The 22810-nt window shown below is 38.4% G+C and overlaps 1 protein-coding gene across 2 annotated transcripts in view; it reads right to left on the bottom strand.

Annotated features, from left to right (window-relative positions):
• Nucleotides 1–22810, bottom strand: part of NME7 (NME/NM23 family member 7) — a 92614-nt gene that overhangs the window by 62078 nt on the left and 7726 nt on the right. Inside the window, exons 1-5 of one of the 2 annotated variants that reach the window (XM_039388451.1) lie at nt 16997–17088; nt 12405–12512; nt 8813–8979; nt 3724–3834; nt 180–230 (exon numbers count right to left, since the gene is read on the bottom strand). In XM_039388451.1, the coding sequence (XP_039244385.1) occupies nt 180–230; nt 3724–3834; nt 8813–8979; nt 12405–12512; nt 16997–17005 (446 nt within the window). In that variant the 5' untranslated portion in view covers nt 17006–17088. Of the gene's footprint in view, nt 1–179; nt 231–3723; nt 3835–8812; nt 8980–12404; nt 12513–16996; nt 17089–22810 lie in introns of those variants that run through there. The other variant, XM_027727567.2, reaches the window with a different exon arrangement.

Here is a 22810-nt window from a genome sequence, read left to right as displayed (position 1 = left end):
CTGAAATAAGGATCTGTCCCTGGAGGAAGATGAAAAGGATGCATACTTTGCAAAGGGCTCCACTAGACTGAGACAAGCTCTGATTTTCCCATGGTCCTGTGGTAACAAATATAGTAAATAAATCCTGTGCATTCAATAAATAAGCTTAATATATGTCAAGCTGAAATCGATATACCTACTGATAAAAAGGTTTTGCTCGATGGTCTACGTAGAAATCAGCTGCTTCTTTTCTGGAAAAGTAAAAAGACATAGATGTAGCTATATACACACACATATATACATAAAATACCCCCTGAAAACCACAAACTATCATTCATCAGAATGTTTCTACAGGTGATGTATTCCTAAACTGGACAGCTTGTTGGGTGTTCATGCCCAATAACAGAAACTACATTTGATTTTCTGTCATATTTTGTGTGGCTACAGGTATAGCTGGTGACTCCTTGTGCTCCTGCTCTGGGAAGGAAGTAATTACTGAAGCCCATTTCAGGGTCACTGATGGTCCCCACACTCTCAGGCTGAGAAACAATGCAGCAGAGTCACCTTCTTGCCAAGCCATTTGCTGGTTTTTTCATCTTTCATCTGTAGAAGGAATATTGGTTAATGAAGTTTGACTTTAAAGCAAAACCAAACAATTTATCTACTTCACTGGAACATTTCCTTATCTAGGCTAATTTTTTATTACATTGGTGCACAACAAAATATTGCATAACCTGGTTTCTATACAGTATCCTCAAACCTTAAAAGTCCCGTAGGCAGCTCAATGCCCTCCAGATTAAAACTTGATTTCTCCCACATTTTCACACTTAAAAACTCAATTTGGTCTCGCACATCCCCTCAGTGACTACACGCTGCTTTCTTCCAAAGCAATGGGGTTTCTGCAATGAGGGGTCTCCTCACATTGCCAGGCAAATAAAGGCATAGGAAGCAAAAAAAATACCCTTTTCAGACAGGGTGGTGGCCCTTTCCAAGCTCTGCATTGCCACAGCCACACTACCGAACTATACACATTTTGGGGACCCCCACAGGACATACCACCATCCATCCTCTGATGGGCATACTGCTTTGTGGCTTTTCACCCCACCACCCCCTGCAACCAGCCAACCTACTCTTTTCTCTGTCTTTTTCCTCAGCTGCTTCTCATGTTTAACTCTTGCTTACTAAATCGCTTTTTCTGCATGGCAACAGCTAGAAAAATCCACGGAGGTTTTCATCTCTAAACCTGCTATTTTGAAACTTCAAAATTCCAGTTCAGAACACAGGCTCAGTCATGGTTTGCTCCAAATCCTGGTGTGTGCCACTTTCTGAAGCTGGAACTTGTGGAGAAGGACAAGCTCTTCAGGAGGACTGACAAGTGACAGGAAGCAATATTGCTGGCCTCTACTCTGGGTACAAAGTTCATAAGCAAAGCAGTGCTGTAGGGGACTAAAAGATTCCAAATCATGAAACTGTTTTTACCTACAGAAACAGTCTTCTAATTTTTTCTGGTCACTTTGAGCACCTCCCTTTACTGAATGAAACTGCCTGCATATTTTTCAAAGAACAGATTCCAAGTATGAACAAAGGCATGGTTCTGTCATCTGAAATGGAACTTTTGACATCTCTCTCTCCCCTTTACAGTCCAGACCTACACCAAATATCGCCAGAGCAAACAAATAACATCAAGAAGGACCTAAGAAGAATTTAATTTTCCTAACATTTATCGATGCTTGAACAGTTGCATCTTTCTCTAGCTTTTTTTATTAAAATGATCTGATTAATTCCCGGTTTGTTGCTTTCAGTTCAGTGTAAGTATGAGCCACTAAGAATTCAAAAGATTTTAATTAAACATATAGTGAATATGTTTTCCTTCCATTTCCTAACTAAGGCAGAAACGGGATGTAAAAATTATGCTAGACACAGGAACTCTCACAATCTCAAGCTTCAAACCTACACTCTGCAAAAGTTTTGCCTACAATTCGCTATTTCACCAGAAAGTCCACTTCTGAAACTAATTCACCCAATAATTTTGGAAAGCAAATATGAAAAGCGTATGCAAAGAGATTAAGTGTTATAATTTCTGAATGCAAAGAAGTATTTGAGGGATATATTTCTGAAGCAAATTGAGCTCTACTGCTCAGTTAAATTCAATTGAAATAAATATTAAAGTGCAGTTGTGCTGTGTAACTTAGATCCTTTTCAATTTCACTATTAGTTCTATGTTTTTAAGGAATGGAAAACAGTGTTCACATGGGTATAATAGACTGAACTGACATATGATTAAACGAAGAGACTAGAGAAACAAGTGCCTGCCCACACTTTCATATCTTGGCTACAACTTTTACAGAAGGTATGAATCTACTTAACAGTGATTGACAGATAAATGTTGTTAATAATGCCTTTAAAGAAAGCAGTAGTTGATAATGCTGATTTGAACAAGAATGCCTGCAGAAATCTAAGGGTAGGAGACTTTGGCAAAGCCATAGTTCTATTATTTTAAAATGGCACAGTCTCAAGAAATAGAGTATGCAAAGAAACCACAAAATACTCAAGGCACTATTTAAATACATTCAGTATCACAGCACAATCTTGTGCTTATTAATAATTATTTTCAATTATACAAGACAACCAGAAATGTTTATATAGAAATAGGCAATAAAAGTTCATGTCTCGGTTTCTTCCCTTCAGTATGAGTCAACTCTAACGCACCTGACTTGGCTCAACAGTTCAACTTCCCAGATAGACACTGAAATAAAGCACCATACAAAACAACTCATCAGAACAAATCTTTCAGATTGCAGGAGAGGAAGACAAAAAAAGCTGGTTTGAAAGACACTGTGAATTGTAAATCAACACTAGAAACTTGGTTGAACTCGTGAATTGGAATTGTTTAATGGAAGATCTGGGACCAGTATCATCAAACATTGCAGCAGGTGAATGCAGAGATGAGGAAGAAGTCATAGTTGTTTTATCAGTATTTCATAAAGCCAAAAAGGTTTTGAGGTATAGGAAATTTGTTCCTGACTTCACAGCTAAACCATAAGAACGCATAAATACGGTATTATGTAAGACATAGCTTTTCTTTTCAAAAACATATTGTATATGCAAAGCAGTAAAGGAGAAATAGTGCAGTAACTTTAGGAAAGTCTCATAAGGTAAAATGATCATGTTCTCTTTCCTCTGCAGCATGCCTTCTTTTAAATCTTTTGGCTCAATGAGGCAAGTGGAGAACAGTGAAGGCTGGGAGGATTAGGAAGATGCGCAAGTAAAATCTGTCCAACTCTGCAACATCATCAGAAGATCACTTGCTTTGCCTAGGACTTCCAGTCATAAACAAGCATGAATCTGAGAGTACAAATTAAGACAACAGATTTACTGAGAGCAAGCAAACCACATACTTTAAGGACAACACTGTTGTAGTCAGCAATGCAGTCTGTATGAGGAAGCCATGAGGTGAGGACGTACAGACACGTCAGCAGTAAACGCCGCCAAATTGCTAAAGATACGGTAACTACCTTGGATTCATACAGACATTACATACTTCATTTGCACAGCACTTTTTGATACTTAGCTTAAATCTCTACATACCCTCAGAAATCTACAGGATTATGAAACTGATGAGTCTTACCTCTGTTACTCACTGGAATAAATTTGATGTATGTAACAACACAGAATAGCTTTAGAGAACATTCTTAACTGCAAAAATACTTAGATACAATAGAGCTAACCTTAAAAAATCCTTACCTTGAAAGCAGCATCATTTTGGCTTTAGTTATTGTCAATCCTGAATTAATAATGATATCAATTAATTCTCCAATCTTGTGCATTGCATCAGGTTTAATCAAAGCCAGTGTTCTGGTGGAAAAAAAAAAGAAAAGTAGAGAGATACAGCCAACACTACTTTCCTTAGAGCATTTGGTGTGCATGTTGGGTTTATATTCAGACAAAAAACCATCACATCAAAGCAAGAAATTCTGTCACAGTCACATATCCTAGTCCCAGTGTCTCATCAATTTCCATGCTGTTCTTGAATGCCTGTGCAACACATTATTCTGATAAGAATGAGCTTTGCGCATTATAATTTCCTTGGCTTTCTGGTCCAAGCCAGCTCACAGTGTTCCACCAGCAGTCATTATTTACTGACTTCGCTGTCAGAGCAATCACTTTGACCACTTCTTCCTTAGCTAATGGATATCTCTACAGCTCCTCACTCACAGCTCTGGGTTAGAACACAACTGATTTGTTAATCCCTCCCTGCTCAGCTCCCTTTCTATCTAACATTAATCATTATACATATAAAATTCAAGCTGCTAAAATTCCCTGTTTAAAAATATTACTTCATGATTGGCCTCTTCCATAAAACTCAAAGTTAAATGATTTTTTTTATTATTATTTTTTAAATATTTGTAGTGCTCAGTGAGAAGAAGATTCTATTGTACTTGGTACAGTACAAAAACTCCATGGCATACAAAGTGCATGCCAAATAGCTGACACTGTTAATAGACACAATAAAAGGATGGCAGAGGAGGTATCACATCTCTTATACTAACTGACAGCTATATTCTAAGGGACAACAATTCAAAAATCTCGACACTCTCCCCCACATCTTTGTTTTCAAGTACATCCTGTCTTATGGGTAATTATCTTTTTATACTGTACATCCCCAAGGCCAGGACTGTTTTATTAGTGCTCTTTGCATAGCACCCAGTACACCACCAGCACTAAACGTATTATTAATCAAAAATAACAAGCACAAAGAGAAGGTCTGTAAAATTGCATTTTCTATTTGCATTCATCTTGTGGTGAGTCAGCTTCAAATGTGCTCAGCTTACAAACCAACATATTTATTCAACCCTGTATCACAGAAACTCCACATCTCTGACAATCCTAAAGAGCACTCTCCATCTTTTACACTGTTTTGAATAAAGAAGGCTACCCAAGAGGCAATTTTTTATTGCAGTGCTTCCTTAAATGGAAGACAAATAATTGAAAATTATTTTTTTCCTATTTTATATACCAGCATTAGCACAGAAAGCAGCCTTTGCTGAGGATATAGGAAGTGGGGATGAACTTCCACTACATTTACTCTGAACCTTAAGTGACCCCAGATTGACAGATGCTTTGGCAAGAGACAGACTATTTCACAACAAATGCAAAGCAAGGGAGGTGTTAGGATTAGGAAATGTAATGCGGAAGATTTGAACATATTCGACATTTCATCTGAAACTAAGGGAGAGACCTAGATGACCTTCAGAGCTCAGAAACAAACAGATTTCCTCAAGCATCATGAAGTTCATGTACGTAGATCACCCTAGGCTCAGATCCATTGGGAAGTATGACACAAAAAGACAGGTGGACTAAGGACGTGGCCAGGAACTGCATGAAAGTAGACAACCAAAACTATGCCTCAGTACACTGCAGTGCAAACTAAAGCTGGTTTAGCCTTATCTTCAGATCAGCAAAGTCTGGCCTCTCACCAACATTCAACAGTTTGCCAGCACACTCCATGCAGCCTACAGCCTGTCCCCCTCTTCCCCAAAGAAGCTCCACCTCATTTTGTGATATTATTTATCATATGACAGGGTGTACCATGTGACTGAGGACCACGAGGGGCAGCAGCTGCCTGCTTGACCGATGACACAAACCTGCATCCTGGCATAAGTTGTTCTCTACACTGTCATTTCCCACGAACAATAAGGATCTAACCACTGGAATGAGATCTCCAGTGCCGTTTGCATTTCCTTGAGGAACATTTTTTTGAGTCTGTGTTATTACACAGGCTATTTGAGATAGACTGCTAATGCTAGAAACAAATTGTCCTTTACTTTTCTACTTTCAACCTTTATAGTCATACTGTAATTCCTACAAATACGTAAAGAAATACTGCATTATGAAGCAATTTACCTAGAACACGTTAATACAAACTGCAATGAGCAACTCTTATAATACCTTTTCTCTAACACTAATATATAAACGTTAACATGTCAGCGTGAGTTTCTCAGACGTATGCAGGGTACAAAAAGTATAGCTCAGGATGCTGAAGACTCTGAGATTGGATTTTGATTCATGTGCCCTATTTTTAGTTTTAATTAGGAATGTGTTTCTTGTGGTTTGACAGGATGCAGTCCGCAAAGTGGATTTTGAAACAGTTTTGTGTTTAGGAACAAAGGAGAAAATGAAAATTAAGTTATTTTGCTTATATTTTCAGAGGGACTGTGAGACAGTACTGCAATGAGTACAGAAACAACAGAAGATGAGAAATGATCAAAGGAACAATGCACAGAGCATGCTGTGACTATGCTTTTGAGATCTACTTATTTCTAATAATAGGACTGCTGCATGTACAGTGGCTTATGTCTTGTAGGGGAAAAAACACTGATTATGACAATGACTAGAAGCCTAAGAATAACCTATCCCAATCAAAACAGAATACAAGTATTTCTGGTTGACACACAAGGTTTCTAACACCATTTTCAAAACCAGTGATACTGACTCTAAGTATAGTCTACTTAGACAGGACACACTAGGCAGACAAACGTTTACCTCAGGTTACAACCACCCAGGATCACAAGTGAAACACTACAGAAACAGAAAGCCCATGCTCACTTAACCATTTTAGTTATTGTTTGTGATGGTTTCCTTATGATATACTGTCAAGAAAAGAAGCTATAGAAACTGAAACTCCATAAAACTGTCTTAATAATTCTTGCCTAATTCTAGGAAGGGCCTGTGCAAATCTAGCCTTTTTCTACATATCTCTTTTGTACCTCATGTACCTAGGGTCACATCCATTTGCTTTACTGACAAAAATAAAGGTCCCTAATTCAAAAAAGGTCCCTAATTCTTTTTTTTTTAATATACATTCCTCAGTCTCCCTCAAAGGCCTCTGTCTGCATACATATTCAGTGACCAAAGAACATGTTTCCAAAGTTGAACTAAACTGCCAAAGTCCTGTACAGCACAAAGGCAAGAAAAATACAGGGAAATATTCTGCCTCATACAACAACCTTAAAATTATTAATAGAACTCCAACTACATATTATTTTAGGCATTATCAAGCCCTGCAGAAATCTTATTATCTCTATTAACTAATAACTGCTGTAAAACCTGCTAGGAACAGGCCAAAAAGACAAATAACTCATATGCAACTGTTTTGCCTAAGGAAACTCTTTTAATATGACCCTGTTTGCTCAGTGAAAGCTTCTGTGAAGAAATTGGATTTTGACAATCCCTTGCCTGTGTAAGGCACCTTTCACTATGTTCCTCTGGGCTATTCTGAATATGTAACTGCACTTGCATATCTATGTTATCTTTCAGCCGACATTCCTAAAATGTTTTCCAAACAGCTGACATGTCATAAATGCTCTTTCTTCCTTTTGTAGAGCAGCACAAAAATTCGCCCCCTCCCAAGACCACTTCATCTGACACAACTACAGTGTTGCCCTGTAGTCAGCAACGTCTTCTACAGGAATAAATGTCATTTTATCATAAGCTGCCTTTTCTTGGTATAACTGCACGAGCCCTGCATCAGCAGCAGGGCTTATGTTAGCTTAGACAGAGCAGAAAATACACATTAATATAAAGATATAATCTACCCAAGGCTCCACTGAGGAACAACAAAAGTAGCCACATATACAAAATCCATCCCCTGGTGTTCTCTATCTCCTTTGCTACTCTTTCACCCTGCCCAACCCCAGTTTGGAGAAAAAGCACTAGAATGCTTTCTGGAAAGATATTAGGCAGGAATTCTCACAGCAATATTTTTGTGCAGTTAAGACAAAGATGTGTGTTAAAACTTGAAACTCTTCCTCTATGTCTGGTTATGTACAACTCCCCAAAAAGAGTTCAAAATAAGCCCAGTTAGCGGGAGGGAACAAGTAGGTGAATAGGGCTCACTGGAATATCATACCTAAGAAAATGTTCTGTGTTCTTTAAAAAAAAAAGCTGGGGTAAATTATCAAGATTTTTTAATTTCCAGATTCAGATATTACCTGCGCTGTCAATAAACCAGATTTAAATTTCTTGTAAATTTAATCTTAGTGTCATTTTATTAAGTCCTTCCTGATATTTTTGGGTTTGGATGGGCTCTTAACATTTTTTCCAAAGCAAATCTTTAAACCAAAACTATGTGATGAGTCTTATCTTCACCCATTATAAACAAACTTTGTCTTAACAAAGAAGCCTGTAGTTTTTATTGACATTCTCACTCTAAACTTTCTGTCCTCATGCACACAGAGTTTGAGAGATGCTGAAAAAAATTATCAGAAAAAGTCCTCCATAGTGGGGAAAAATAGAGAATGTGAGTGGTCTCTAGTGTTTTCATTTGCTACTGCTCACACAGATCAGACTGGTAAGGTTCTGTGCTTCTACACAGATCCCAGAGAGACAGGTGGCAGCTTCACAAGGTTCAGGCCTTTGAATTCTAGCACACATCAGAATTACCACATTAATTCTGCCCCAAGAGAATCCACAAATCACAAGAATCCTACTGCTGCCTGCCCTGGGGGAGTAACAAAGTTGAACAGGACCACTCTTTTCCTCCTTGTCCCCCTCTTTTCTCCCAAGAGACCTAGAGGAGCCAGCAGTTGACACCATGGAGAAGCTGGCCCTGAAGGTAACACTCAGGTAACTGTGGGAGTCATGGGTTTGCCCACAAGCAGAGACCACTTTGCTTCCCTCCAGTTCTCAGTATGTCAGATCACTTTGAACCGCATGCAAACTTGTAGCTACATTTTCTCCCCACTATTAGCACAGAAAACTTACCTCACTTCTAGCAAACAACTACTTTGAAACCCCAACCACAAAGGGAGATTTCAAAATCCTCCCTTCTTACCTCTCTTTGCGGCTCCCAAGCTTGCGAGATGTATATGGATTCCCATAGTCCACTATGGAGAGATGACGGGAAAAAACAGTAATTTTGCTTCCCACATATAAATCCTCGAGGTGTAAGCTCTCATACGGGGTGCGCTTCAGAAAGGTGCGGCGGTTCTTCATATCGTACTGCAGGAAAAAGAATATTAAAATCTACCACAGCAAGATATTTGGTAATAGGCAAACTCAACTGTTACCTTCAGAAATTTCCGCAGTACTGCACGACTGAATCTGATCACTGACTTGATTTAATTCCTGACCCTTTGAACTTACAGGTATACCAAGAAAACTTAGAAGATTAAACCACAATTACAAATGTATTCCATTTAAATAGTCTCAGGTTCACAGCTATCTTTGAATTTGCTTCTGTTCTAATTCAAGTTGCGATAAAAGGTTCAGGTGCCTCGTGGATGCCTCTGCCCTTACTGGGAGTTCCCTCAGCAGATCCACGCTGTTTCACAGACCAGTGGTTTGTACCACAATGATCAAGATACACCCTGGCAGGTCTCCTCTTCAGGGCATCGCTCCAGTGACACCATGCTCTATTTGACTGCGTAGGACTCAGAATTAGGGACGCGTAGATGATTGCAACACTTGGCTGAGATGTTCTCACTGCCTAGAGCTGCAAGCTCAAAAGCCTGTCAAGACCACTCAGCTTTATATCTCATCATTCCAAGCAAGAAGCCAGACGTTAACATGTAGTTTTCTGGGTGGGCTGGCAAAGCACAAAAGGCAACCTGCTGAACTGTTTCTTCACCGCAGGTAGATATTACAGACGCCTTCAATTTCCGGGGGAAGTGGAATCCAATGAAAAGAAGAGTTTTGTCCTCCTCAGGCTAAACTTCCCCCTTCTGTCTCAACTTACATGTACTGTACTCCACTGCAACGATACATCAACTAGAACTGCATTAAAAGAAAGCATATCATTCCCAAAAATTTTAGAGGGAAAGAAAAAATTTAAGAGCAAAGTTACATACTCCATGTTCTGAAATGTGTAAATACAGTTCTCTTCTGTTAGAAGGGTAGAAAAAAAATGTAAGTTTTTTCAGAATAGTCAAAACTTTGCAGATCAGAGAATATAAATTATTTTGATACTTACTCCTGCTGAGGGCATGATTATCAGGAAGAATCATTCCCTGTTGAAATGTCTTTAGCTCCTCATACATGCTCCTACTAAGTTTTAACTATTCAAGTGCAGCAGGGAATGAAATGACAACATGCTTAAAGAAAAATATCATTTGAATTCAGCTACTTGTTTTCTCCTGGACTTTGGCAAGAACAGTATTAACTATCTTGGCCATATGCAAATTCTTCAGTATCTTGACTAAAAATCTGAACACTTCCTTGGTTATTTCAGTAATGGTTCCTAGAAAAGCACCTTGTACTGTCTCTCTCTTCTCAAGAAGAGGAAAAGAAGAGGATCTACCTGTGTTAAAGAATTCTTCTTTAGAGTGGAATTCTGGATCTCTTTAAAAGATCTTTTTATAAAATGAATGATAAGCCACAGCAGAAGAAATACAAGACTGTTTGCACTGTTCCCCTGCTGCCTAAGTACATGTAGAAATAAATTACCCAAAACAAAATAGTTCTCTGCTAAGAATCTGTCCTTTTTAAAGATTTCTTCTCTCTTTTTAGGAAATCTTTTGTAGCAAGAAAAGTTATTCAGGTTTTCAGAATTCACCATGAGAGTTATTAACTGTGGAAATTCAGAGAATGGGGCACCTCTGTCAAGAGATCCAGTTTGACTGTAAGAGCTGCTTGCTGTCCTTGGACAAAAATCTATGCTGTCTTCTTCCCAGCTGCAAAGCAAGCAGGAAACTTCTCTCATTATTCCTGCTGTCATTTTTGTTTACAGGAAGCAAGACAGGACAGAAAGAAGAGGTAAGCTCAGGATTTCATGTAACAAATGCCTTCAACAGCTCTGCTCCACCTTCAGCTGACGTGTGTGATAAAAGAGAGCTATTGTCAGGGAGGTGGGAAAGGGGAAAAAACATCCTTTTCATAAGTGGGGAAAAGCTGGCTCATATCTATTACTTTCCTTCTTCTCAGACACGCTAAAGGTAAGAGCAGGTTGTCATCTCCTCAGGAAGATATCAAAAGATGCAGAAGAATTAAGCAGTACTAAAGAAACAAAGAATCCCCGAATTCTGCAGAAATTTAAAAATTTCCAGAATTTTAAAAATTTAAAAAACTCCAGAAGAGAATTCCAAATGTAGCATCTATCCAGAAACTCACCCCAAAAGTGATTTTGAGATATTCTAAGGGTGTTCTCATCTATTTTTGATTTTTAACTTCTGTCCTGGACACGTGCAGTCTGTGACTGTGTACATACCATACTATCTTCCCCTAAGAGCACACTGGCAAAACACAGAAGTTTACCAAGCCATAGACAGGGCATTAAGTAGTTCAAGAACACCTTGAAAGCTCTTGATTTTGAGATGTCTAGATGAAACGAACAACAATTTCAGCAGCCCACACGCGGTTGTGTAGGAAGATTATTACAACTCCTGACTGATTAAACCATCTCTGGGAAAGAAAAAACAAAAATCCTCACATTTTGACAACTGTGCACATACAGACATCATACAAAGAACTAACTTAAATGGGACAACATTATGATAGAGTTTGTTTAAAGAAACCATCAAATGCAAAGTGCATCTCCTCGCACAGATGAGTATCATGGTTTCTGCAAGCAGTAGTTTAGGTTAAGAAAATGCAAGTTTCACTAGCTTCTTATTTTTCCATTTGATACTTATAGCAGGAAAGTTCAAATCTGATAATGAAATTATTAAGTGTGAATATCCAAATCTAGGCTATTCTTATATTCTTAGGTCTTCATTAAAAATTGGAATAGTCCAAACCATTCACTCATTCCTAAAGGGAAGCACAAAGCATTGGCTGGCTTATGAGGATTATCTTTACAGTATACATTATATTTTTATATACATGCCTGCTAATGCAAAAATGCTTGTTTTCACCTGCTATCAATAAAAAAAATCAGGATTAGTTGTATGAATCACAAGTCAGAAAGGTCTGTGCAACACCACTGATGGAAAAATTTAGATCCCACTGCCTGAAATGTCCTACTTTTCATGAAAACCAAATTAAGAGCAATCTGCCATTTCCTCTACTTTGATTAGACTCTTTTACATTTTACTCTTCAGAGATTTCTGAAATTCCTGATGAAGCTTATTCCCCTGTTTGGAATTAGTTTCAGTTAATTCTTCTCAAGCAGTAGGTCAGTGTTGCTGAGCTTCAATTCTGAAACCCAAGTAGAGATTGAATGAAAACAGATTTGTGCAAATGAATCTCTCCACACAAAAGCAAACTTTAAAAAAGAAAAAAAATCATAAACATGAGTGCTATTCCACATGCTTCACTGTGAACTCGTATTTTTACTTTCCTTTTAGTTTTAGAAACAGAGCAAGATACATTTTAAATAATATTTTCTTACATGGAAAATTAATAGGCTTAGGCAGTGGCTTGCTGTTTTATGAAATATTTAATTGGATATTACAGTTATGAAAAAAGATTCTTTTTTCTTTCATTCTTACCATTTCAATTGATCCATCTTTTGGATAGTACAGAAGTTCATAACGTCGAAAGAGTGAAGCATTTGGGTCGTACCATTCAGCAATGAAAGCATATCTCTCATCTTGACTCTGGAAAAGGGGCAAAAATGGTTATTACCAAAAGCATACATATTTTATATGTAAAAACACACAAATAAAAAAACTTCATTTGTTATCAGAAAAGTAAAAAAAAAAAAAATCACTAGTAAATGGACTTGCACACTCTGCGTATTATCTTCTGCCTACCACAGCTGGTGACATCTTTTCAGTTGTTAGCTATCACCTTTTAAGTATAATGGAACTTGGATCATGGCAGTTTTCCAGGCAATCTCATAACTTACTCTGATTTCATCAGTCATGAAGTATGGAATATTGTAGAAGTTGTTGTTAGACTTTTTAACTTCATCAAAGTATTTGATTTACCTTCATTCATTAAAAAAAGAAGTGTTTGCCTACAACTAAATTACAGACTCTTCACACGTTTTCTACACATCCTACAAGAAAACACTTTCCACTTCCTTAACAGTCATAACTAAACTCCTCTTAATGAGGAGATAAACATATTCAAGTTAAGGACAACATTAGTTTGGTTCACTACTTAACTTCCTTAAATTGACATAAAGCATAAATAGCCCGACCTCATTTACAACTCATTTTCTGCCCTCAAGGAGTGCGACAAGAGAGACAGATTGCAGTAATTCTAAAAGTGTAACCACATGCATAGTTTCTCTCCACTCCTCATCCTCCAGAGGATAACCCCCCCCCCAGCAAAGTAAGCAGAAAGACGACATGAGGCACGAGGATGTGCAGTTTTAATACCTCTTAGTGGTATATGTTTGTCAGCTATTGATGCAATATCAGTTATTTTATGGCTGTTAGACGGAGCTCTAATTTTTATTTTCCACAATTCCTCTCAATCTGATTGCTACTCCTAAGGGCAAGCATGGTCTTGCCATGGGCTTCCACTCTTTACATGTATCTGCACTCTTAAACATTATAAACATTGAGGAACCACTGGTAGCTTAAGTTGCAGCCAGGTAGACCTTTTTAGTACTTCAGATTTTAGAAGACGGCAGTATTTCAGTTGTTACAATGACAGCTCATAACGCAACAGGACAGAAAGAGTTCCTGTGGGCTTCCATTAACTATTCTGGAAAACCATCAGGAAAAGAATAATAATTTTCCTAGTGAGTGGAAGCCCACAGACATTTGAAAAAACAACGAAACAACCACCATGATCTTGCTTCTCTCGTCAGTGCATTTTTTCTTTCAGCATCTTCAGCTTACCGCTGACTTAGGAATATGTGCTTCTGCAGGTTGAAGCCCTAACACAAGCAGCAGCAGAAAAGAATGAGATAATGAAGAACAAACTTAGAATTTTACAATGTGATGAATACTTGTACCTGTTCAGTTAAAAGCATCTTAGCAAGTGCCCCACCCTCCTGCCAGCCTTTATGGTACCCCGACACTGCAAAACAAAGATACGATTGTACCACAGAAAGACTCATGCAGTAGGGATGCAAAGCTTCCTTTTCTATTTGTAGAAGTCTGTACAGCTCTGAAAACCTTCTTTACATGAGCTACTAAAACTTCTGTATTATCTGTACAGTACACACTGCAGCCTTTGACAATAGTTAAACTCCTATTTTGGGTGCAGCATCCACCAGTAAAACCAGGGACTTAGCCGGTTTCTGGCTCTTACTTAAGCAAGTCATGCTTGGGTCTTCATCACTATCATCATTGTTCTGGAGATATACAAGTCAAAACAAACTCTTATGTCAAAACTCATACCTTGATTTTTCTACATAGGTACGTTGTTGGCAGTAAGCAATAAATAAGGGTTGGCAGACAATAATAAATTACCGATTTCAACCTTGATCTTAAATATACTCATACTACTGGAAGACAAGACATTTGATCAATTAATTTGACCATCACCTTGTCAAGGATGGATGTTATAAAGAAGCAATTCTCTACCAAAGAGATTGACTAAAAAGAAAAACAGTCCTATTTCACAGAATCACAGAACAGCTTGGGTCAGAAGGGACTTTAAAGATCATGTAGTTCCAATCCCCCTGCCATGGGCAGGGACATCTTCCAGGTTGCTCAAAGCCCCATCCAACCTCAAACAATTCAATCTTACTCAATGTCTGAGCTATTAATATTTTTTATTCAGCAATCTCTGCTGGCCATTACTTCTTATTCAGCTGAACATCATCATATTGTATTATATTCTTTTGGCATCATAAGCAAAGGCACAGTTTGAATCCACTTTTGGTTTGTATCTAGAAAACATGGAGAGCTAACAGTTTTCTAAAATAACCAAAACAAAACCTCTAAAGTTTCTCCTGGACTATAACTAGAATTTCCTCCGTTGTACCAGCATAAAACTATTACAATAAATATTTCTAGATGTAGAGAACAGTACCAGTAGAGAAGTTAAAAGCTTACTGCAAACACTGTAAAGATAACTGGAAACAGAATACATTTGCAAACATGTAAATTGTTTTAAAGGCACACACCCCAAAGTGAAGAAATTCAACCCTAAAAGCAAACTGAAGACCCTACCAAATAAGTATAATGTAAAACACAGTAGAACTGCAATCTTACTATTGCAGATTCATGCAAATAGTCTTAAACCAGATAGAAGACAATACTGAATGTAATCACAATGTGATGAACATATTCTGGGAAGATCTTGGCAGGCATTTCTGTAAAAATGCCACTCCAGGTCATTAAAAACACCAACTAATTTAAAAACACAAGTTTTTAAAAGTGAGTACATATTAAGCTCATAATATATGATTTTAAAAGAGAACAGAAATTTTGATTTACTTATTTAAAGGAGGAGTAGGATTTAGGAGGCAAAACCCAAACACAAAAACCTATCCATTTTCCCATCACTGGAAGAATTGCAATAAAATTTTAAACCTTCACAGCCCTAAAATTATCTTTTCTGGAATTTACTTGCCATCAGTTTACCACTAAATAAACAGAACAGGTATGGCAAACAACTTTCTAGCATACCCTTTACTAGTGTGCCCTGACTGCAAAATGGGAAGGAGTTGTAAAGATGAGAAATTACTAAGGGAGACATGCTAAGTTTCATCCTTAGCTTCTGTCCATCCTCCTAACAAAGGAAACTCAGAGAAAATAATTGTCCAGGGAAGAGTGATTAGAGAAGAGCAATGACCTGTCAGGTGGTATCATGTTCAATGCACCACACTGCTCCAGACCAACACTGAGTCCTGAAAGAGGGAGATATCACAGCCCTTGACCAGAGATCCCCGATACCTCATTCCCACAGGAAATACCTGAAACATGTTAGTCACTACTGAAATCACATTCCTGGGAACAGCTCAAGTAATAACGAATCAAGTGAATAAATAAATACCTTATAACTCAGAAAATTCTTGCTTTAAAGAATTAGTTTCCATTCATTTCTGTACCATACCCTCATTAAAATCACACATAGCCTCTGCTCTCATGACTATGTAATTAACCAAGCAATACCTAATGGAGGAGAAATATTTTTTCATAACTGTTCACATCAGTGGAAAAATCACCAATATTAAAAAGCCCAGCAGTGACTATGCACTTTATATTTATATACTGATAGTTTTAAAATAGCTGTCTTGAGCTCAAGTTTTACATCTCCTTTCCATGGTAAAATCTAAGGCCATTGAGATCAGTGGTGTCAGAAGTTCACATACTGGGAAGATGGAAAGAATATTTTTTTTCTTCCTCTTATAAGCTGCAGAGAAAAACATTTAAATGCATGTGGGTTTTGCTAGCTTACGCTTTTTTGTTTATATCGGCATGTGTGAATTTGCAGTAGGATGGCTCTGTGCACATGAGAAACATTTATTCAAGTACAGCTGAATTAAAAAAAATAAATTTTGTACTTAGTTCTGAAAGTGATGGGGGAAGCAGTCATTCTTAGCTAGCATGGGACTAAGTTCTAGAAACTAAATCCAAGCATTCAGCAAAGAGCTACGCTCACAGAGAACTCTGCTGCAGAGGGAAATAATACGTCTGGAACCAAACTGCCAAGGATGCTCATAACCAGAAAGCAGAATGATTAGGGAGCTGGACAGGATACGATGTCTTGTCCTGTAAACCTTTTAAACTTCCAAAAGGCTTCTGTTGACAGTAAAACAAAAGGAGATCTTCCAAATGTTTTCAATAGAAGCAGCAGTGGTAGAACAGCAATTCAGAGACTAAGGAACTCTCACGGGAAGGTGGAGAAACAATTTTATCCCTCTGGTCTGAACTATGCAGAACATCTATCTGGATTTGCTTTTCCAGCTTCAAGATGCCTCGCGACTGCCACACTATTGCAATCTTCTGGGGAACGTACTTCTGTTCTTCTCTAGTTTTGACTAAAAATTTCTTGCTGGAGTTTCTCTTAAAATTGGCAATACAGGGAATCAGGAGCTATTGAATTTTTTTTTCAACTCGAAAGAACTTCATGTGAAACAGCAACAAAATATTTCTTAAAATTAGAAAGCCCTGAGGAATCTAGAAAGTGCACCTCGACATGCTCTTAGCAACCTGGTCTCTATGAGGCTTACATTTGCCATCAGGAACTTCAGCACGGATGGTGTATCTGACACAGGCTCACGGCCGCATATTTATTGGTTTAGGAGTCATGAAAAGGATTGCTACATTTTACGTGAGCAGTTTCGTGTCTGCTGCTCCTTCAATTTTCTCAGTGACTCAGTGACTCTGAAATCAGACCAGAGAGAAAAAGAATCAAAGGATTTGACTCATCTCCTAATGAAGCGATAAAAAGCCTGCACAAACCTCAGTAAAAGATGAATCCAATCCATCCTTATATCTCTGTTCTATATTTTGTAAAACTGTGCTGTCATGGGGAAAACCTGCAGTCGAGCACGGATCAAGCTGTTTCTATGAAAATCACTGGGAACAGGATGGACCAGCAGACAGAACTATTCTCACTCTGAAAGGGTATTTCTCCTAATACACCAAAAAAGCTTTCTGGAAAGATTGCTCTGAAACTTCCTAAAATTCTGGCAACAATTTTAAGGGCACATTTCTCTCACAACCTGTTCCCTCCTCAAACCAGGCTGGTGGAACTCTCAAAAATACTTTGGAAGAGCAAGAATATTTTTATAAAAGATGAGATGGGTTTCAAAGCATAAGGATACAAATTATTTTAAAACATTTCAGGTGAAGATATAACAAGGCTGACTGACTCCAACATCAGGTGGTTTGCTTATGCATTTAGTGCTTACATTTATCTTATGTTTTTAGAGGAAAAAAAAAATCACAAATGTCTGAGAGTTTGCCAACCACCCTCTGGCAAAAAAAAATGTATTTATTGAAATGGCCAGTCAACATGTATCTTTATCCTTGTCTTTCCTCTTTATAGGTTCTACCAAAAAACCCCAACTATTGCCATATTTGCTGGTGCATTCCTTTGACAGATGTCGGCCTCGTGCTCTTCAGACAGTGGGGTGAAGTGGGGGACCTGACCAGCTGCCTTCATTAAGAACATTATTCTCAGAATTAGGTCCTGAAGTTATTGTTATGTATGATCAAATGTATATAAATGTGTGATCAAATGCTTACAGCAGATATCTAAGCCCTGTTATGAATTATTTGAAGCAGTTCCTCAAAGCTCATAAATAGCCAATCACTCGGTCATCTTCCAGGCAATCACCACTTCAGATTTAACTCTACCTCCTAGTCCTGAGGAGGACTTCACCACAAATGAAAAGGAAGTCACTGACAAACTCCTTGTCTGAGGAGCAAGAGCCAGGAATTTCAACCAGATCTACCCCTGCCTTCCTCAAAGGTAGCTACTCACAGTGTTATACTCCCCCAGCAGGCCAATGACAGAAGCACTGTCACAGTGTCACCTGCTTTAAGAGCCCTAGCATCACTTTGATTGTTTTAAATGGTTGACTTGTTAGCTTTCCTGTTTCTTCCATTTAAACATCAGGCTAGCCTTACTTTATTTTCAGCTGAATGCTTTTAGGTGCAGGTCTTACACTACACCAAGCTTTCCAAGCAACACTGAGCACTCATAAATTCAGACCACCAGACCAAAAAAATGTAACTTCAATTAGCTTTAAAGATGGTCTCAACCAGTGGGTTAGGAGTGCTACTCTTTCATGTAAGGACATCTTCAATAAAATGGTCCTCTGCAGACATAAAGATGAAAAAGACAATTCAAAAACACTTAAAACAATTGGAATCTGTAATAAAACGTTACATAAAAAGTCGAGTACTTCTGCAAGCATGAGAAACAATGAGGCATATTCATATTTCCCATCCCTGTTGTGACCCAGCCTCTCTTCAGCTCAGGCATTTAATGAAGGCTTGTACCCACTTGGACTCTCTGATGTCTAACTATGGTTCTGCTCAGTACAGACCTTCTTAAAAGACACACTAGAGAGTTTCTTCACCCCCTTCATTCTTGTGAAACCTGGAGGAACATCATTATCTCTCTACCAAATCCGACTGAAATCTGACAGCAAATTTCAAACTTCCCAGCAGGAAAACTAAGGGGTCAGATACACACAACAAACTGCCATCACACAAATTTAGGTTTTCTGAGACAGACAGAAAGAAGTTGCATAAAAAATTCTACTTGCATACTACAAGTAATTTTCCATCACCGGTAATTCTTTACAGGAAAAATCCCCATTTGTGAAAGAAAAGGGAAAGTCAAAAAAAACACAGAAGTAGCTAAGACATTGAACGTTAGCAACAATTTTGCAAAACCGAAACACGACTCCTCAGACATGCTGATGGTATTTAACAAATAACATTCTCAGTGGCAGAAAGTGTTCTAATTTTCAGCATTGCAGTGCACCTTAAATCCCAGAATGAATTCCCAATAGTACACATTTACCAAGCTTTGTTATTCAAACCATCTTCTACCTTCAGTTTGTGTAATACAGGATATTTTCCAGGCAAAACTTAAATCCACAACGCTGTGTAGATAGCGCGCTCAATTAGCTCTGTCTCTTAAAGCTCATTTTCCTCCTCCTCTTCTATTCATATTTTTGACACACGAGCTGGAATAATTTTTAGAACTCCAATTTTGCCTCCCCCTCACTGCTGGTGGTCCTCCCACTACTTTTTCAACAGGCTTTTCTTTAGCAAAAAAGTAAAATCAAAAGACCAGCTTTCAAATAGAGAAACATCTGGCGACTGCAATTTCCGTGACAATGTCTTGACTCCAGACAATTCTCAATCCAAGCCTCACATTCAGAAGCTCGCTGGTGAATTTTGTAAGCAATATCCTTTTTAATGCTCTCCTTGTAGAAAGCAAATCCCACCTATTGAATATTTCACACAAATTCTAGACTATTTCAAACTAATTAAGAATTGGCTAGATTAGTAACATTCTTAATGATATCTGGAAATCTATTAAGTGAGCCAAACACTCATTTACATTTACCCTCCTGCCACTTGTGCTACATCCTTTAGACGCACAGTTATTCGACTCCCAGTAGTACTGGTACTTAGGCTTCTCAGGTACCTTTTGGACTAAATATGTTCATGTGGCTACTGCTGCCTGGAGCATCTGTTGCCAAGTAACATGGGGATACTTCTGTCCCTGTAGCACTAACAAAGTGAATCTTCCTCTTCAGTTGGGATCTCAGTTCAGCAAACCACGCCCATATACTCAGGGGTTGTGATAAACACAACTCTAGAAGCTTGAAGGTCTCAAATTTTCTTCTCAGATTTAGGAATCTGCAATTCCGTGTCACATCAGCAAAACTGTTTTGTTGTCCTGTCAATTTACTAAGAAATCTTCTTTTATTACTAGATTATGCAAATTATGTAAGCTTCCTAGGCATGTAGGCATGATTAGTGTAACCTAACCTTTTTTTCCCCCCAGTCTCTAAGAGAATCAAGAATTCAAATTCTCAACCACTAACTTCAATCCTCTGCAATTACATGCCTAAAACACGTGAAGGATGCCATACTGTTCTTCACTGCTCTGTGAAGACAGGTTTAGTTTTGGAAGACCAGGTAAACCTTGTCTTTAGGACAACATATCGCCATTTAATGCATGTTTTTAAAGCTGCAGATCATAGCATGTATTATTGTACTTTTAATCACATGATCACAGCTAATTCCCCTAAGAGCAGTCAGCAGTGCTCAGCACGTCTGTGTGTCCATCTGCCTCCACTAACTCAAGCAGAGTCTCACAGTGATTTAAGCAACAGCAAAGCTGTTCCCCAACTCAGAACAGCATTTGTAATGCAGGTCATCTCACTAATTACACCTGAGAGTAGAATTTAGGTGCTTTGCCCCTAATCAGCCATTAGTGGCACAACTACAGCTGCCGTGGTCAGCTGCTGAACGCTCAGCTGTCTTCACCCTCCAACCAGGAGATCAGCGCCTACAAGGGATCCCAGAAAGGGAAACAGGACTATGCATACACTGAGCTACCTGTGCACATCCCATTACAAGTTCCAACAGGTACTGTACTTACAGGAAAAACATTTTTGAAAGGCTCAAAACCTGGCCTAACATAAAAGTTGACATAGATATCATTCGTCTGGCAAACTCTCAGCTTTCAATTTCCAGTATTTTTAAAACTGACGTGTTTCAAGTGAACACTGTTTTGTTTTTTTAAAAAAATTTATTTATTTATTTATTTATTTTTAATTAGGACTCTGAAGCATTTTCTCCCAAAACATTCTTATTCAGGTAGTCCATTAAATTTTCAACCTCCAATAGAATCTGCCTGGAAATTTTCACACAGAATGGTTAAAATTTGAAAAAGTTACAAGCAGCTGGAAGTAGAGGTTTCAAAGGAAACACCTACAAAACCTAAACCAAAGCTGCCAACAGCACTTCGAAGTAGTATAATGCCTACAGCATTTTCAGATTATCTCAGCTCATAATAATCTTCTGAGAAGCGTTTTTAACAAGAACTAGTTGGTTGCCTTGGAATCACAGCTAAAGGAGGAGGATCCCTCAGCAGCCAATATTACAAGCAATTAGCACCCAGGATTTTGTGTGAATGCTCTAAAGACCACACATGCTGTGTCTACCTTGAACAGTCAGAGCTTATAAGTCTAGTAACCATTTATGATCCTATGAAGCAGACAAACAATTCTGCTGATGTCTCTTATTCACTATTGCAGGCATCTTGTCTGCACTACTGCTTAACCAAATGTTGATGTTTTAAAAACTCCTTTTTTCCCCCTCAGATTGTGTTAAGTCTTGATTCTAAGGTAGCTGAACTAAATCCAGGTTTCAGCTAGTAGAGATATTGTGGTCATACTTTATTCTGAAGTCAGACTAATGACAAGTTACAAGTTAACAGAAATTCTCATGACAAAAGCTGTTCGGCAATTTCCCATTAGTAAAGTAAAAAATTTAAAACTTCTGTGGGGTACAAAAGGCAAAGTGGGTAAGTACAAACATATTATTAAACTCTGCCAATTGTTACAGGCTATTACAGGTTCATCTTACGAAGATCTGTTCTACAGTTCAAAGATTTATTTCTCTTCCAGAGCACAGACTTTTGTCATGACAGTTTTTTTACTAACTGCTATTCCCTGGAGATGCAAAGGTCTCTGCTGGATGAAGACACTGACTAAGAGATTCCTATTCCATACACAGCTTTGATCAAGTTGCTTAGTTTCACCTTCCCACCTGCCCCCTGCACTAGAGCATTTGACGTTCAGCACTTTTTAAAAAAGGAGGGCATATTTCCCACTTTGTCCTTCTGTAAAATGGGAATAATCATCACCATCATTCCTTTCACAGAAGGACAGCAAGATTTAATAGCTAAAATATCTGTACTATTTAAGCATTATAAATCCTCCTGGATTTTGACAAAAACATGACAGAGGCAGCTCAGTCAGTTCCTCCTCATTTCCTGCTCCACAAAACCTTCACTGCAGCACAGGAACCAGGCACCTGCGGAAGAAGTCAGAAAATGCTGCCAGGCCCACTGCCCCTGCAGCTGCCACCAGGAAACACTGCTAGCCCAGAATGTCAGCAGCTACATCCAGACCACAATTCTCCTCCTCCTCACCAGTGATTTGGGGATGTTCAGACTTGGAGACCATGGTTCAGTTATCGGAGTGTATTGTAACAGAGAACATGGGACAGGTCGAGGACAGCATTGGTGTAACTAGAAAACAAACAGCATAATACAGTCCCTACAGTAGGAGAAAGAATATGTGGAAAGGATAAAAATAGGAGGGATACTAAATTTAGCAAAGGATCATACTTAAATGTGCAGTGTTAATGTGGAAGAACAGGTACACAGCCTCCAGTGTGCTTACCCACCTTTCCCCATTTCCCACGTGTAGACCTCTCACACGTGGCTCTCTTTGCAAGTGTGTTAGAATATTCTGTAGAAAAAGTGTGATTTCTTAAAAAGA

Source organism: Pipra filicauda, unplaced genomic scaffold, assembly GCF_003945595.2.
Source record: "Pipra filicauda isolate LSUMZ 115617 unplaced genomic scaffold, ASM394559v2 scaffold64_size3178608_pilon, whole genome shotgun sequence".
Taxonomy (NCBI): domain Eukaryota; kingdom Metazoa; phylum Chordata; class Aves; order Passeriformes; family Pipridae; genus Pipra; species Pipra filicauda.
This window is presented reverse-complemented; position numbering and strand designations above follow the sequence as displayed.